The sequence below is a fragment of the Saccopteryx bilineata genome, chromosome 4 (genome assembly GCF_036850765.1).
Source record: "Saccopteryx bilineata isolate mSacBil1 chromosome 4, mSacBil1_pri_phased_curated, whole genome shotgun sequence".
Classification (NCBI taxonomy): Eukaryota; Metazoa; Chordata; class Mammalia; order Chiroptera; family Emballonuridae; genus Saccopteryx; species Saccopteryx bilineata.
Window position 1 is genome coordinate 184,418,673 of NC_089493.1, and position 18,210 is coordinate 184,436,882.

Consider the following 18,210-nt stretch of genomic DNA (forward strand, 5'->3'; position numbering starts at 1 on the left):
GATAGATATTCACTGTCCCAATTTCCTGCTTCATCAGAGCGTGTAACTGAAGTGAAGACTGACATCTTCGTCACCAGTTTCGGACCCGTTTCAGACCATGATATGGTGAGTGACACTGCATTTTTGGTTTTCTCGGGATATTTTCTAAATTTACTTTTGAGAGAAAAATTTAAACTCTTTAGAGAACAACTTGAAATAGCTTGGGTATAGCTTTGTGTCTCTCTGTGTGCGTCTTCACGTAATATTTATATAATAGGAACTACCCAGTTACTCCCCAGGCCAAGACTATTTATGGTAATCAATCACTGCAGTGTTCTTTCTTCCCATCCCTGAAATGATTGCTTTGCCTTGGTGTATGTGCAGTAAGCCGAATAGCATGAGTTAGCTTCCATTTTAGTTAGGAGGATACGTTGAGCCCAGAATGCGAGGTTTCTGGATAGCCAACACTGTTATAGAATAAATATCGTGATTTCTGAATTGTTTTTGTCTAAAAAGGGGAAATGAGTATAAAATCAGAATGAAATACTTGACCAGAATTAGACAGAGAAAGAGTTAAAGTCTACTAGTGGGAAACATTCAGCTTCATTGCAAAAGGCATTCATTAGATTATTACCGAGAGTGTGAATAAAATGAATACATACCTGTTCTTTTTCTTTGCTCAACCCAAATAATTAACATGAATTTCTCTTCTATCTGATGAGAGCTGGTGCATCAGTAGGGCTCTGCAGTTATTATATAATATTTCCAAAGTCTAACAGCCAAGCTTCTATATAAGCAAAAAACACACAGAGAAGCCATGAAGACACATTATATTTCAAAGATACATTAATTGAATATTATTTTTGAAATACCATCTTGTTGACATCATCTTAATGTAGAAGCCCTCTGATTTCACAGTAGCTCAGATGATTTAGAATAAAAGTTATAGAAAATACCACTTTAGACCAGCATTTCTCAAAGTGTGAAATTTACAGCTCACACACTCTGAGAGGGGGAAAGCTCTTGACAAGTCCCTAGGGAAGGAAACCTGTTTAACTTCATTCAAGCTAGTGTTTTCCAACTGTGTAGGTCCACCATCTTTTTTCTTCATGCAGTATCTGTTGACATTCTGCAGAACTAGTGCTTTGTGAGTCAAACATTGGAAAAATGACTGGCTCAGGATAATGAGATACTTCAGATTTTAAAACAGGTCATGAAATGTACCAACTATGCCAATTAGGGTCAGAGGAGCTGTTGAGAGAACGCAGAGTGCTTGGTCATGATACAGATTTCTGAACCAGAATGTGTGGGTTTACGATCCCAGCTCCTCCATTTACAAGGATGTTTCCTTGGGGAAGACATTTAATACCCCTCAACCTTAGTTTCTTCATGTGTCAGATGGAAGTAATCATAATACCTCATGGGGTTCTCACAAGCATTAAGTGAATTCTTTAAGCCCCCCCCCCCAAATATCAAAAGTTAACCACAATTGTGGATTTATTCCTTCGGCAATACATTTTGTCACTGTGCCCAGTCTGTAGACCACTTTCATTCAATTACTGTGGGGATACGATATTGGTTGTTATACTGATTGCCCTCTGAGGACGTGCTGTGTTTCTCCCAGGTGGGAACTCCATCTTCCCACAACACTATTCTCTCCTGCTCCTTCTCTAATTAAGAGTATTTCATACATCCCAGTCAGGTCGAAGGTCAAATTTCAACTCTTCTGCCTGCGTCCCGCACAATCCATAAGTGATTTTGCCATTTGTCCTCACTTGTTTCCAATATTGGCTATTTACTTTAAGCATTGGAGTGAAACAGATGCCACTTGGGGGTTAGCAGGACCCACTCCAGGATTCAGGATGGCTGAATGCGTATTTCCCCACTGTCAGCAGCATGGCCTCAGGCAAATCACTTAGGCTTGTAATGCATATATTATGATAATTACTTATCCTTGTAAGGAATTTTAAATGAGATATGTCACTGAAGTGTCTATGGATAGTGTTCAATAATAATAGCTGTTATTTTTGCCTCTGAAGGTCTTATGTTCCCTTCATGGAAATTCCCTCTATTCTCCCCCCATCTAGAGTCTATTCTTTCCACAAAGGCCCAAATCAAAACCCAAATACTTGATGAAAACATTTTTTTAAAATTAATCCAATATCATATTAATTTTCCCTTTCAGCGTTTTAATCATATTTATTGATTGTAAAATACAATTGAACTCTTGGCCTCACATATGTCACTGCTTTGTCAAGTTATTTTTCTTTTTCTTTTTTTTTTTTTTTTCATTTTTCCGAAGCTGGAAACAGGGAGGCATTCAGACAGACTCACACATGCACCCGACCGGGATCCACCCGGCACACCCACTAGGGGGCGATGCTGTGCCCATCTGGGGCGTCGCTCTGTCGCGACCAGAGCCACTCTAGCGCCTGGGGCAGAGGCCAAGGAGCCATCCCCAGCGCCCGGGTCATCTTTTGCTCCAATGGAGCCTCAGCTGCGGGAGGGGAAGAGAGAGACAGAGAGGAAGGAGAGGGGAAGGGGTGGAGAAGCAGATGGGCGCTTCTCCTGTGTGCCCTGGCCGGGAATCAAACCCAGGACTTCTGCATGCCAGGCCGATGCTCTACCACTGAGCCAACCGGCCAGGGCAAGTTATTTTTCTTATATAAATGCCTTATTTTCTTAAAGGGACACCAAAAAGTATTAAAGACACACTTGTTTCACATCCCTTACAGTTAGCAGTGTGTTTCTGGTTTACAGGAAGTGTTGTATTACTACTTAACTGGTGATTGGCATAAGGGTTTATATTATCTTTAAAAATTAAGGTCTTATGATAACATTATACTGAGTGAAATAAGTAAATCAGAAAAAAAATTAAGAACTATATGATTCCATACATAGATGGGACCTAAAAATGAGACTCAGAGACATGGACAAGAGTGTGATGGTTATGGGAGGGGGGGGAGTAGGGGGAGGGGGTAGGGAGAGGGGAGGGGCACAAAGAAAACCAGATAGAAGGTGACAGAAGACAATTTGACTTTGGGTGAGGGGTATGCAACATAATCAAATGTCAAAATAATCTGGAGATGTTTTCTCTGAACATATGTACCCTGATTTATCAATGTCACCCCATAAAATTAATAAAAAAAAATTAAGGTCTTAAGGGACTCAATAAATAATGCCCTTTTTCCAACCTGAGTTCTGAACCTTTTGAGAAAAAAGATAATAATGGAAGGGGTATGGAAAATGACAATATCACCTATATTTTGAATAATGATGATATTGTAGAGGGTGGCTTATATCTGCAGACAGGTGGGTTTTCAGAGAGTAAACATCAGGATCAGCCAGATGAACCCACCCAGTCAACAGGCAGTGTTGTCCTCTCTCTGCTAGGATATCGACTGTCCATGTAAAACTTCTGCGTGGAGGAACACAGAAAAGTCTGTGAGTCTTATGAACAGCCAGCATCCAAAATGGAAAAGATAACAGGAAAAGGCTGAGATAGGCAAGATTGATATCCCTTTCCAAATTCACCCATCAAATTCAATTACTCCCCTTCCTCACCTGCCCAAACAGAAGAGTTTAAAAGGATGGGGAACATTCAGACGATTTACACTGAGGAAGCTCTCTCCCAATCAATGGGAACATCAAGAGAGGAAATAAAGCATTGCAGACATCCCACATTGACAATAATAATAATAATTATAAATGGCTCCTCTGTTTCTGGCCCCTAGCATGATACCTCACAAAGAATAGATGCCCAGTAGAAGTTGTAAAGAGACAGTGCCCAAATAAAGCCCTATGCAATCAAAAAGTTTTCTCTTGAAACATATTTGTCATACCTTTGAGTTATTGCTTCAGATAAGCTGTGATTTAAGGAACCAATAATATCTTTTTGTTTGTGTCAGACTAGAGGTACTCACTAGGATTTTTGATATAACATTACCCTGTGATTGTCATGAATTACTTTTCATGCATGGCCTTTGGTCAAACATCAGATGAGAAGAAGGGGCAGGCTGTCTAAGGTACTAATACTTCCTATTGCCTAAAACTCCTGAACCAGGCAGTATTTAATTGTTCTGTAATCAAACTAGCCACGGGCCTGCGACCGATTTGCTGAATGGTTAGGGAAAATTGTACCTGACCACTTTGAAAAAATCAATCATGTAAACCACGCTGTAGTAGAATTATGCATAAGATAGAGTAGTATGGTTTAGAACAGGGGTCCCCAAACTACGGCCCGCGGGCCACAGGCGGCCCCCTGAGGCCATTTATCTGGCCCCGCCACACTTCCAGAAGGGGCACCTCTTTCATTGGTGGTCAGCAATAGGAGTATGGTTCCCATTGAAATACTGGTCAGTTGGTTGATTTAAATTTACTCGTTCTTTATTTTAAATATTGTATTTGTTCCCGTTTTGTTTTTTTACTTTAAAATAAGATATGTGCAGTATGCATAGGGATTTATTCATAGTTTTTTTTTTTATAGTCGGGCCCTCCAACAGTCTGAGAAACAGTGAACTGGCCCCCTGTGTAAAAAGTTTGGGGACCCCTGGTTTAGAAGCTATCAAAATTAGAAGGGAGAATAACAAAGCTACTTTTAAGACAGGAAAAGCTTTGTAGTTTTTAAACTGGGACCTATTAAAGTACCTGAATAATAATAACCATTGCAACATTCACTGTTATTGAATGCTCACAATTTTGTAGGCAGCATGCTCAGGGTTTTGTAGAACACCTTTGATCTAATCCTCATGTCAAGTATTTTAGCTGCATCTTCTTATTATCCACATTTTCTAGAGAAGGGAAGTGACCCAGCTAGATAGCAACTTGAACTCAGGCTCTCTGTCCCTAGAGACTCCCCTGCTCCCTAAGCATCTGACTTCAACTGGAATAGAAAACAAAATTAGGACAACTCCTTCACTTTGTTTTAAAAGTCATTAATTAGCAATCAAACAGCACATTCCCAGGGCACTAGGCTCTGACAGAAATATCCAGGCAGCACAATCATAGAGCTCCGTTTTCCATAGTGCTTAAAATGTAGTAAGCCAGAGCACACACAGATGGTAATGCATGGTGTAAGCAGGAACACTTCAGTACAATATTGACTTAGGAACATAACACATGTTGTGTCCCAGTCTTTTAAGATAAGCCTCACATTCTCGGAGGACTGACTCTATTGAACAGGCTGACCTGGAGAGACTTGTCACTTGAGCGGTGAGGGGTTGGGACTCTGCACCTTGAACAAATTCTTCACCGCAGCTTCCTATCTGTCTGGCAAATTTTCAGACAGCACTTTTTCATTCCCAGCTCCACAGAAAGCCCATTACAAATGTGTGTTCATAGAAGAAATAGGAGACATATACGTAAGATCTTCTCACATTGACTGAGAGCTTCCTATGGTCCAGACATCCTGGCAAGCTGTTTACTTTTATTTACTTCTCAAAATAGGCCAGTGAGATAACTACTTCCATCATCCCTACTTTATCGATTGGGAGACTGAAGTTGAGGTAAGGTAAGAAAAGGACCTAGGGCTGTTCAGATGGCAGACAATTCTACTTGAGATAGCAGGATTAACATTTATACCCATAATCATTATGCTATGGCTCTGCCCTCTCCTTCCTCTTGCTCCAATTTCCTTAAGAAGAGGCTCCGGCCCATCTTGGTCAAATGAACTGTTACCATGGGTCAAGGTCATGCTGTATAAGTAGCTGCTGGGAGCCACCTGCTGTTACCATGGCAATATGACAGGGGCAGTTCTCAGAACATGGGAGACCAAATATAGTATTTATCCTCTTGAGTAGGCAGGAGCTGATCATTATCAACTCCTTTTATTTCAGTTTTCATTTCACTTCTAAAAGAGTAAAAAATGGAAATGAAAACTTTTTTGTTTTTAAGTGAGAGGCAAGGAGGCTGAGACAGACTCCCACATGCACCCCGACTGGGATCCACCCAGCAAGTTCCCAACAGGCAATGAATGTTCCGCCCATCTGGGGCCACTGCTCTGTTGCTCGGCAACCAAGCTATTTTAGTGTCTGAGGTGAGGCGACAGAGCCATCCTCAATGCTCAGGGCCAACTTGCTCAAACTGTTTGAGCCATGGTTGCAGGAGGGGAAGAGAGAGAGAGAGGAGAGAGAGAGAGGAGAAAGAGAAGGAAAGAGAGAAAAAGGAGGGGTGGAGAAGCAGACGGTCACTTCTCCTGTGTGCCCTGCCCTGGAATTGAACCTGGGACTTCCAAATGCTGGGCCAGCACTCTACTGCTGAGCCAACTGACCAGGGTCGGAAATGAAAAACTTTCCCAGTTAGTTTTGCTCTCTGTGGGTGTGCACATATGTGCATATTTGTGCGACCAATACAATATTTGAAAAGGGAGTATCTTAAATGAACTTGGGAATTTCACTGTCTGCTATCGGCACAGGTAAGTAAAGCTGGCAGTAAACGTTATTCGTGTAAATGTCAGAGTCTTTTTCAAGTATTTACATATTTTTGAATCAGTGACTTTGTTACATAGCTTGTCAAAGATTTGTCTGATAATATATATATATTTTAAGTTTATTCTACATTAACATTTATTTTCAAAAATATGCTTGGATATTTTTGTACACACTCTTAGATTTATGGAAACTTGTTCAGTGTGGACATCCTTGGGACTTAGATTTATAAGTGTCTGTTTTCTCTACTGTTGACCAGGCTCACATAGTTCAGTTGGACAGGGGACAGAGCTCAGGTGGCTAATTCCTGAGTAATGCAGATATCGTCGTTATTACATTCCTGTCTCACACCCTTGCCCTGCTGCCCAGGGAAGAGAATATGCCCAGCTAAGGGTGAATCCATCCACTCTTCCTCCCTGCACTCTGCATCACTTCCTGATGGAACCCACAGGCTCCCTCCCCGTTTCTCTCCTCATGGAAAATATCACTCCATGCCCAACCTACTCTGCCATGAGTTGTTCTCGCTGCATCCAAATTAAACAGCTCTCCCTCTGCTGAAATTTAACAGATGCTTAAACAAATGTTTCTTGGTGAGTAAATTCCTATCTCACGTACCCCAGTGCCTTTCATCTGACACTTCCAGACGGAGAAAAACCTCACCAACAAACAAGGTAACTTCTCTTACCAACAAAGTTAGACTGACATCATGTTACCCCTTTTATTTATTTATTTTTAATTTAGTGAGAGGAGGGGAGGCAGAGACAGACTCCTACATATGCCTCAACTGGGATCCACCTGGCAAGCCCACTAGGGGGCGATGTTTTGCCTATCTGAGATCCTTGTCCCATTGCAACAGGAGCCATTTTCTTAGCTCCTGAGGTGGAGACCTTGGAGTCATCCTCAGCGCCTGGGGCCAACTCACATCAATTGAACCATGGCTGCAGGAGGGGAGGAGAAGAGAGAGAAAGAGAGAGAAAGAGAGAGAGAGAGAGAGAGAGAGAATGAAGTGACAGGCAAGGGGCAGAAGCAGATGGGTGCTTTTTCTGTGTGCCCTGACCAGAAATCGAACCCGGGACATCCACACATTAGGCCAATGCTCTACCACTGAGCCAACTGGCTAGGCCACACCTTTTACTTTCAATCCGAATTTCACACCAAGTATGGTGCATTATAAACCATTCACTAACAATTGCTAGTTACTAGGTCAGGAAAGGTTCTGCAATACCAAACGTGTGCCAGGAGGGTGAACCTTCATTCAGTCTCTACCCAATCTTGCTTACAGTCCAAGAAAGAGATAGATAGTTAAGTTCATGCACAAAATGCCTAGACACATTTTTTTGCAAGGAAAAAAGCAGTCATATGTAAGATTAAGAATACAAGAAGAGCTTTCTGATGCATCAGGGTTTAGGGCAGTGGTAGTCAACCTGATCCTTACCGCCCACTAGTTGGCGTTCCAGCTTTCATGGTGGGTGGTAGCGGAGCAACCAAAGTGTAAATAAAAAGATAGATTTAACTATAGTAAGTTGTTTTATAAAGATTTATTCTGCCAAACTTAGCGAAAATCAGACATAAAGCACTTGGTAAGTAATTATTAGTATATGCTTTAACTTGCTGTAACTCTGCTTTATAAATTTTATAAAGTAAAGCTACTTCTCTACTTTATAAATCACCATTACTGTGGAACCGGTGGGTGGTTAGAAAATTTTACTACTAACAGAGATACAAAAGTGGGCAGTAGGTATGAAATGGTTGACTACTCCTGGTTTAGGGGATTAGGAAAATGTAGCATGATGTTTTCAAGTTAGTCTTCCTTCTAGTTTGGAGCATGCTAAGATTAATGGAGAATTCAGTAATCTTTATTTGGAACCAGTGAGGTTCAAATTTAGTGTCAGTGTAGCAAATCCTGCAAGGAAGATGGATATTATCCCTTTCAGATTGAGGAGCTGGTAAGTCACATTGCTCGTTTTCAGATTTGCAGATGGTTGTCTCTGGGTATTGCCATAAGGAGTGCTGTCTTTATACAAATAAACAGAGTCCCTGGCTGTGACTGATGATGAACTTCACACAATTGCCCTGTGGCCTGGACACACATACACTCAGACACGCTCACACGCACCCGCATACTCTACATTCTTTGTTTTTGGAAAAGACACAAATTACCAGTGAAACAGATTTCTTATTGTCAGATTCATCTTCATTGTGTAGAGTTGAAAGTCTACATACATGATCTATGATTAAACAAATGTTTAATTTAGATTAAAAAAAAAAAAAAGATGTGATTGCCACACCCACATTGGAACCATGGATGATTTGGGATTGGATGTGAGTTCCCGGAAACCATGAAAGGTTCCCTTATACACTATTCTTTATCTTCATAATTGGAATTGCCTCATTAAAAAGTGGTGTTCTTACATGTGATAACCTCTAACAGGGTTTTGTTTTTATTTGTGAGCTATTCTTTCTCTTCAAGTGCTGATATAGTGGAGGGAGGGAGGGAGGAGTGGGAGATGATTTTCCTTTCAATTATCTGATCACCCGCAGAAGTTTTCAGACCAAGAAATATTTCAGGAATTTACGACAGTTTTTAAAAAATCATTATGCCAACCAATGGTTCACCTGACCTCAACAGGCCACCACAAGTTTACTTCTAGAAACATCACCTAGCTCATATTTTGCTACTAAAGTTGCGAAAATTATGTATTGTCTGTTTCAGTTATTTGCAGTACAGTAAACTCTTTGCCATTTCCCACAATTACCTAGGAATATACTATAGATGTATTTTTCCGTCAAAGCTGGAAGGACGAAAGGTTAAAATTTAAAGGACCCATGACTGTTCTTCGGTTAAATAACCTAATGGCAAGTAAGATCTGGACTCCAGACACCTTTTTTCACAATGGAAAGAAGTCAGTAGCACACAATATGACCATGCCCAACAAACTCCTGAGGATCACGGAGGATGGTACCTTGCTCTACACCATGAGGTAAGGAGGACTGCTTCTGTTTTGACTCTTTCTGCCTCTATTTCTTTGCCATCGGTAGGTGCTCATCAAACTGATGGGCCATGGTAGGGCATCTGGTATCCTATCCCTATTTAATTGCTCTACTATGGAAAATAAGCTAGCTAAAATATTACACAATTATTAAGTGTTGAATATATAAAATGATTACATAAAATGAAAAAAATTTGCAATGTATAATAAATAATTCAATAGATTTCTTCTACACGCTCTAATGCAATAGGAGAAACTTCCTTTCCCTGCAACTAATAACCTCTTAGATTCCTGCATCCCAGTAAGGTCTAGATTAAATTTCTAAAGATGTATATCTAGAAATGTTTATAATTCAAAAGAAGGGGAAAAAGCACAAAGGAAAGTTCAAAAATCTTAAAAAAAAAGAGATAGATTCATGGGGAAGTGTACATTTTGAAGAGGTATGTGAATTCACAATGATATCGTTAGTGAGCTTGAGAACAGAGATATTTTAAATTTTGTTTAAAATGAAGACTCTATTCATGCTTCATAAACATATTCTGCAATTTGAGGTTACAGGGAAGCCTAGCACCTAGATACTAATCATTTCTTTATGGCTGAATGAAGGAAACATGATTCATAAAATTTTGAATATATTTAAAGAAAATAGATATTTAAAAATATTTGTAATTTATGAGAAATTCAGAATCATTCAGGACTCATTCTTTTTTTTTTTTTTTTTTTTGTATTTTTCTGAAGTTGGAAATGGAGAGGCAGTCAGACAGACTCCTGCATGCACCCAACCGAGATCCACCCGGCACGCCCACCAGGGGGCAATGCTCTGCCCCTCCTGGGCGTCGCTCTGTTGCAACCAGAGCCATTCTAGTGCCTGAGGCAGATGCCACAGAACCATCCTCAGCGCCCGGGCCAAGTTTGCTCCAACGGAGCCTCGGCTGCGGGAGGGGAAGAGAGAGACAGAGAGGAAGGAGAGGGGGAGGGGTGGAGAAGCAGATGGGTGCTTCTCCTGTGTGCCCTGGCTGGGAATCGAACCCGGGACTCCTGAACGCCAGGCCGATGCTCTACCACTGAGCCAACCAGCCAGGGCCTGGACTCATTCTTAAGGGAAGCAGTTACTTCATACCCAGTTGATTTGTTAAAATGTTGTTTTTGTAGCTCTGGTCAGCACTTAGTAATTCAGACCGTCTAATTATTCCTTTGGTATGAAAATGTAATAAGGCAATATTCTACACTTGGTAGATTCTGCTTGGAATGGGAATAGAGTAATATTCTGTCTTTGGAGAAAGCTGCCAGAATTTCTACCATTGTACACATAAGTATTCAAATGAAAAATACAGTAAATGCTTCAAGAACTATGTAAGATGATTCAAACTAGAAAAATTGTAATAGGAGTTAAATTAAAAAGACAAATTCAGAAAGGAGAGAAAATAGAGGACCAGCAGACAGGTGTGTTGACACCATTCCAGATTATCCATGTTGGATCTATTGGTATGAGAAATTTGAAATATTCTACCTTGTAAAATACCCTACACATGTTTTTGACCCTAAATCTGGTCTTTATCCCTCCCAACTGCCAATTTTCTGGGTAGGGGTTTGGATATACTGAAAAATTTACCAAGTAATGGTTTCTAATGTATGTAATATTTTCCATCAAAAACTAGCCTGTATCTACCATCTCCTAAATTTCTCACCACTTTGGCTAATGCACTAACACATTCCTTAACAGTTTGACTTATGAACACAAGTTAAATAATTCATTTACACATTTCATATTGCTTTTATCAGTATTGTAATCATTTAATGATTTCACTGGCTATAAAGCCATCCTACCATATTTCCTGAGTTAGTTTATAATATAAGTAAATAGATGATCTAAAGAAAGATAATTACTTATGAAAGATCATGTGAGTAATTAGAGCATATACCTTTTATAATTCCACCAACAGAGATGAAATATATTTCAGTGAATTCCTCTCTTAAATACTCTGTTTAAAATGTAGATAGGCCCTGGCCGTTTGGCTCAGTGGTAGAGTGTCGGCCTATTATGCAGGAGTCACGGTTTTGATTCCCGGCCAGGGCACACAGGAGAAGCACCCTTCTGCTTCTCCACCCTTCCTCCTCTCCTTCTCTTTCCCCTTCCGCAACCAAGGCTCCATGGGAGCAAAGTTGGCCTGGGTGCTGAGGATGGCTCCCTGTCCTCCGCCTCAGGTGCTAGAATGGCTCCAGTTGCAGCTGAGCAACGCCTCAGAGGGGCCAAGCATCGTGCCCTGATGGGCATGCTGGGTGGATCCTGGTCAGGCACATGCGGAGTCTGTCTTGTACCACGCCCCCTTCTCACTTTGGAAAAATGCAAACAAACAAAACAAAAAAAAACCAAAATGTAGATAGAATTCACATTCTAGAAGATAAGGACTAGAGGGAAGCACAGCAGAACCCTGGCTTCAATTAGACAGTGGATTTGTAAATAAAATTGAATAGTTGGGACATAGTGAGATAGATCATCTAGACACCCTCAAGAATACTTGCATTCATTTCAGTTACACAAGGGCTGTGGACACAGTTCCTGCTTCACCTATTCTTTGTTTTATGCATTTGGTGCTATTTTATGGAAGGAAGCAGGGAGATCTGAACTTAGGAAAGGAGAATTTTCTTGCTATCCATATCTTCTACTCAACCAAGGATGAATTAATATTTTTGCAAGTGTTTGTTTGCTTACATCCCCTTCCCTCCTCACAGGATTTGCTGTAGCTGGGTGGATTAGTTGATGACCCTTGATTTTGAAAATAAGAACAATGCTTGCCCATCATACAGAATCAGGTGTCACCTACCTTCTCAGAACAAACTAACAAAAAATGGATAGAATTCAGTCCTTGTTGTGAATAATAATTTTTTGATCATTTGATTACTAACAGCTTGATATAGTGCTATATAGTTAGTGCCTGTTTTGTTAATATATTTTCTATAATTAATAATATCCCAATCATGTGTATTAAGAAGTATCTCTTCTTTGTGTCTTGTATTTCTCTTACATGGTAAGGCTGACAGTGAGAGCTGAGTGTCCAATGCATTTGGAGGACTTCCCTATGGATGCCCATGCCTGCCCACTAAAATTTGGAAGCTGTGAGTACATTTATTTTAACTTGCAAAAATTTTTTTATCGGAAGTCTAAATCTTTAAGCAAGAGATCTCCAATTGATTATGTCTTTTAGACAGATAAACAGCATCAAGAAAGTTTGTTTACATTGTGATTTCTGCAAGTGCTTTCTATTCGTAATAATCTTTGACTTCACGTTTTAAGTTATTTGAGGAAGGGGTTCTTTCCTCTCTCCTGGACTAGAAAGACTGGATTTAACTATTTAGATAAAACACTCTATTTTAGTTGAAGTTGTATTCATAGAAAAATATAGAGGATGGATGCTTACACCTCAGAGATCACAGTATCTCTCCAATGAATTGAAATGATTATGTTTATTTTCTATCGTTATTAACATTTGTTTGACCTTAAGAATAATTCAACTTGTTTATTGGTTGGAAATATTGGCAGTTGACAAAATTCAATAATTAGCTGTTTCTTAATAATGAAGCTTACACCTAAAAGATGTATCCAGGAAAGAATTTACCCTTATCAAAGCCTTAGTAACATTATAGATCCACTTCCATATTGTATAGAATTCATATAGATATTAATGGTTTTGATGGCATCTTAGATAAATCACTTTCACAATAACTGTCTGGATTTCTGCTACTAAATATGCAGGCACACATCAGAGGAGCTAAGAGAACAGTGGCCAGCAGAATCAGGTTCTTTGCTCTTCCTCCCCATCTTTGCTTTCAACTAATGTGTGTGATCAAGTGCATGGACATAAGGTATTCCTTGTGTCCTGCAGGGGAGTTATGTTCAAGGACTGAGTCAACTCCTGGACTGCCTAGCCAGCTTTCTGTTCTCTCCAAACAGGCAGTCTAGGCAACTATTTCAGTGAAGGTACATGACTCATAGAGAAAACAGTGGGAGTGTAGGGAGACGGCAAGCACAGAAAAGGGCAGAGGGTCTTCGGGCTCCCAGCAGCACTAGTCACAGAGAGACACATTGCTTTATTTATAAATCTCGTTCTAGACTGAAACCCAACTCTATACTACATCAAAAGCTGTCAGCTAAATAGATCTTTGGTGATAAATCTCTTCTCCCCATTCTTTCCCCATTTTAATGAATGTTCTATATCATGAACCATTATGTTTTCTCTTGATTACCAGTTTCATTTTTAATGACGATATTATGTATTATGTGTTAGGTGTATGCCAGGTGGTATAGTAAGTGTTTGCAAATGTATCAGCTTACCTGATCCACAAATTAGCCCAATAGGTAGGAAGATAATACATTATAGTTTGTCTGGGACAGCACTGACTTATGCCTAATTCCCTGGTATAACAATTGCTAGCACCCCCTTTTTATTCAAAAATGTATGGTTCTGGATTATGAATTAACTGATTAGGATATTATTCAAGAATGCTTTCAAGCAGTGGGTAGAGCTGACAAAAATTAGGTTTATATTTTTATATAAGATACATGAAGGAAAGCAATTGTTGGTTGATTGCTGATTAGTTTTGCATTTAACAAGGATAATGTCTTAAGATGTCCTTGGATAGTCTTTCTGATCACAGAATGACTGCTACAATTCCAGCCATTGCATCTGCTTTCACGATAACAAGGAACAGTGAGCATAGAAGAAAGTAGCAGTGCCTGCATCAAGAAGATAAAATCCTTCCCTAAAACCCTAACAGACATCTCACATCTCATTATCAGAGCTGTGTCACATGTCCAGTGCTAACTGCAAAGGAGGCTGGAAAGAAATATTTTTAACTAGGCACACTGTCATCCTAGAGAAACCTAAATGTACTTGAGGGAGGAAGAAATGGATAGCGAATAGAAAAAAAATAGTCTCTCGTGTAAGAAAACTGAAGTTAAAGAAAAATAAGGAAGCTGTTTCTCACCTCAGGGCCTTTGCAGGCGCTCTTTTCTCTGAGCCTGGGTCGCTCTCCCCATGGGTCTTAGCATGGCTGCCCATTTTTGTTTTTTTTCTATCTCTCCACATCTCAGCATAAATATCACCTCCCAGAGCCCTCCCTGATGACTGTATCAAATTTTGCATCAGTCTTCTTGACCACAATACAAACTTATTTTATGCGACAGATCACTGAAATAATCATTAGTTTTAGTCAACATCTTTCTGTCAACTCCACAGAAGTAGGATTCTATTTGGTTCAGCATTTCCTAGCTCAGAGCCTAATACAGTGTCGGCACTCAGTAATTGTTTGCTGAGTGGATCAAGATTCTAATAATCAAGTTTTAAACTCCCCTTCAGTGTTTAAGTGTCAAAAAACAGGGCTTCAAAAGAGAGGGTTTCAGACCTGTGAGGAATGAAACAGATGAGACTTGACATTGACAAGCAGGTTCAGACTGCGCATGCGCGGTGGGCCAGATCACCAGGACTAGCGAGCATTGCTTGGCCTGGGCATGAGCAGCAGCAGCGGTGGAGCAGGTACTGCAGTTATTTACCTGATCTGGTCTCAGCAGCGCCTTCTGGAGATGCAGAAACAGGCTCAAAGTGCTCTGACCTGATTTGGGAAACAAATACCTTGCCAACATATCAGAGAAGAGAATAAGTAGGATTTGGCAATAATGAAGGAGAGCCCTGAGTAATCAGTGTTTATGAAGCACCTGAAGAAGTTCCACCCACGTGTTGAGAAGAACCACACTTGGAAAGGCAGTTGTTTCCGTCATCACTCTCCATTCAAGTCTGGTTGCCATGCTAAATTACACTTCCTATCTGCTAGGGGCAAAGCCCTCTTCACAAGGCCAGACAACCAAAGTCCGTGCGCATGAGGCAGCTGAACTCTTCTCACTGCTCTTTGAGAAAGATGAAAAATAAGGCTTTGATACTAAAAGAACAGGTTCAGATTCCATCCTGACAATGAGATCTAGACAAGTGCTAGGTCCACTAAGGATGTGAGAAATAATTGTATCCTGACTGACTGTCAAGCGCAGTGCCTTGCAAACAAGGAAAAAGGAATAGTAGAGATTTAAATGAATTCTGATCAAACAACTTCAGAGATTATTTAGTGCACCTGTCTCATACAAATTAATTAATTAATATGTTAAAGGTTAGTGCAGTAAAAAAAAGTCAAGAAAGACAACCACAATTAAAAAAGAAAAGGCAATGGAAATATATAAATTCCAAAATTATCCACTGTCCCTCTTCCATGTTTCACAAAAGAAGCAGTAACTACTGAATTAATTCCAAATATAGCCTCTCAAACTTCTGGGGGGGAAAAAATGTTTAAAAATACAGGTGATTGTAAGTTGGCCCAGGAATAAAGCTGGAGTAGGCAGGATACCCACAGGAAATCATGGGAATACTGATCATATTTTTCTGCATCACACACTCTAGACACAAGGGGTCGCTTTAAGGAGCTTAGGTTCATAGAATGAGGGGCAGGTGACTCACGGCTTTTCTAGGCAGCTTCAAGTCTGTGTCCAAATGCCACCGTTATTTGACATCTCATCATATTTCACTTTGGACAAATACAAATTTGGACAAAATACCCAAGCCTGGTTGCCTTAGAATAGGGGTCGGGTTAAGCAGAGATGCCTTATGGCTTCTATGGGCCTTAGGCACATTGGCCTTTGTGGACCATTCCTGCATATAAATAAATGAATAAGTAAGTAAGTAAGTAAATAAATAAATATTACAATTTTATTTTAAATTTTATTTATATTTATAGTCAATTTTTATTCTGATTTTAAAAGAATATAAAGCATTTTGTAGCCACCTAAAATTACAGTGGGCCTGGGCACTGTGCTATGGTGCCTAATGCAGAGGTTGGCTAAGGGACAACTTCCACTAAAGACCTACTTTTGCTATCATATCCTCCTCTTACAATCCCTTGAAATGCTTTGCTTTCCCCAAATGTGATCATCTTTCCATTTTAATATCACTCTGCATCTAAACAGAGTAGAACATGTGCCCTCATTCCAACCCACAGGAAGTGGGTGTTCTGTGACGAGAAATCAGCAAGACTATGTATGGACTGCCTTCTCTTTCCCTCTCACTTGATACACTCCTCCCCCCAACCCTCCTGGATTAGCAGTCGGCATTATGCCCTAACTTCTTCTGTAGGAGGATGACTAGGTTAACAAGTGGCATACATGAAAACGACTGAGAAGTATGAAGAACTATATGGTATATAACTCATTATCATTGTCATGATAGTAAGTATCTAAAAGAAGGGTTATTCATTTAAAAGAAAGTAAAATCAGACTTTCTGTAAGAAGAGATGCCCATTAACATTTCCAGAGTGACTTTCCACATTTACCATGGCCTTCACCTAGTTTGACCTAGTCTGGACCCAGGCTGCTTCCTCTAACCTCATTTAATCTCTCATGCAATCACTCAAGCCACATTGACTCCTGTCCATCTCAAACGTGGCAAGCTTTCACCTGCCCTGGAGGAGGAAACTTGTCAGTTCGCCTATCCAGAGAACTCCTCCCCAAGATTTAGTTGGCTCATTCTCTCATGCATTTATATCAATCACTTCTTTAGTGACCCTTTTCTCAGTCCCTTGCATAAAACAGGCCCCACCCCCTTCATTTCCTACCCTCACCTGTTGTGTATGGCTCTATTGAATTTAACACTATTTGAAATTATATATTGATTAGCCTCTCTGATGTTGTCCCCACCACTGCAATGCACATTCCCTAAAATCAGGGAAGCTAGTTGATGTTCACTACTATTTCCTCGCAGAGGTACTTTGTCTTTTGCAGATGCTTAATAATCATTTGTTATCAGAGTGAACAGATAACTGAATGGATGAGGAAAATGTATGCTAGTGTTCCTAAACTAAGGGGACATGGGCTCTCTTTCCCAGCCTGTCCCTGGAACCAGGAGCTAGTAACTATGAAATAGCTTACAAAACACATCAACTAATGAGGAGAAGCAAAGTAGCAGGACACATGGGCCATTTTCCATTCTTTCCTTTTAGATGCTTATACGAGAGCTGAAGTAGTTTATGAGTGGACCAGGGAGCCCGCACGCTCAGTGGTGGTCGCAGAAGATGGGTCACGCCTCAACCAGTATGATCTCCTTGGACAGACAGTAGATTCTGGAATTGTCCAGTCTAGCACAGGTAAGTGCCATTTGGAAACTCCAAATATGGAGGAGGGAGTACAAAGAATTTTTGTGAGAATGTGATAATTCAGTCAGTCCTTCAAAAGCACAAGAAGAGAGAGAAAGAGAGAAACTTGCACTAAACTGGGGAACAATTGAACCAAAAACTAGTGTAATCTCTATAGACCCTTGACCTTGGACTTGCAATGTAATCCTGCATTTCTTTGTCTGCCAAATAAATAACCAGTTCTATGTGGTCAGCATAGCACAGTATTTAGGTATGTGAACTCTTGAGGAAGAATGTCTAAGTTAAATCCTTACTCCTTGACCTTGTCAGTTGTTTGTGGTCATTTCACAATGTTGTTGAGAGGAAAAAATTATATTCATGAAAAATACTTATCAAAGTTCCTGGCTTATAAAAAGCTCTTAATAAATGCTAGCTATCAATATCACCTAGGCTACATTTATTGCCATGATTCTTGGTGAATTTGTGGCAATGATCATTATACACAGGATACCATAAAGCCAATTCCTTCCACTAATCCATTTGTATCTCTAGCCAAGGATCTTCTTGGGCTAACTCCTAAAGAAACATAATCCCATTACTGATTACTCCATTTGGGAATTAAAAGTAGGTGCTATGCTATCCTTCTTAGA

General features: G+C 40.1%; 1 protein-coding gene across 2 annotated transcripts in view; it reads left to right on the plus strand.

Moving 5' to 3' along the window:
* Window positions 1-18,210, plus strand: part of GABRA1 (gamma-aminobutyric acid type A receptor subunit alpha1) — a 56,151-nt gene that overhangs the window by 19,464 nt on the left and 18,477 nt on the right. For both annotated transcript variants that reach the window (XM_066273201.1, XM_066273200.1), the window contains exons 5-8: window positions 38-105; window positions 9,165-9,385; window positions 12,429-12,511; window positions 17,429-17,572. In XM_066273201.1, the coding sequence (XP_066129298.1) occupies window positions 38-105; window positions 9,165-9,385; window positions 12,429-12,511; window positions 17,429-17,572 (516 nt within the window). The remainder of the gene's footprint in view (window positions 1-37; window positions 106-9,164; window positions 9,386-12,428; window positions 12,512-17,428; window positions 17,573-18,210) is intronic.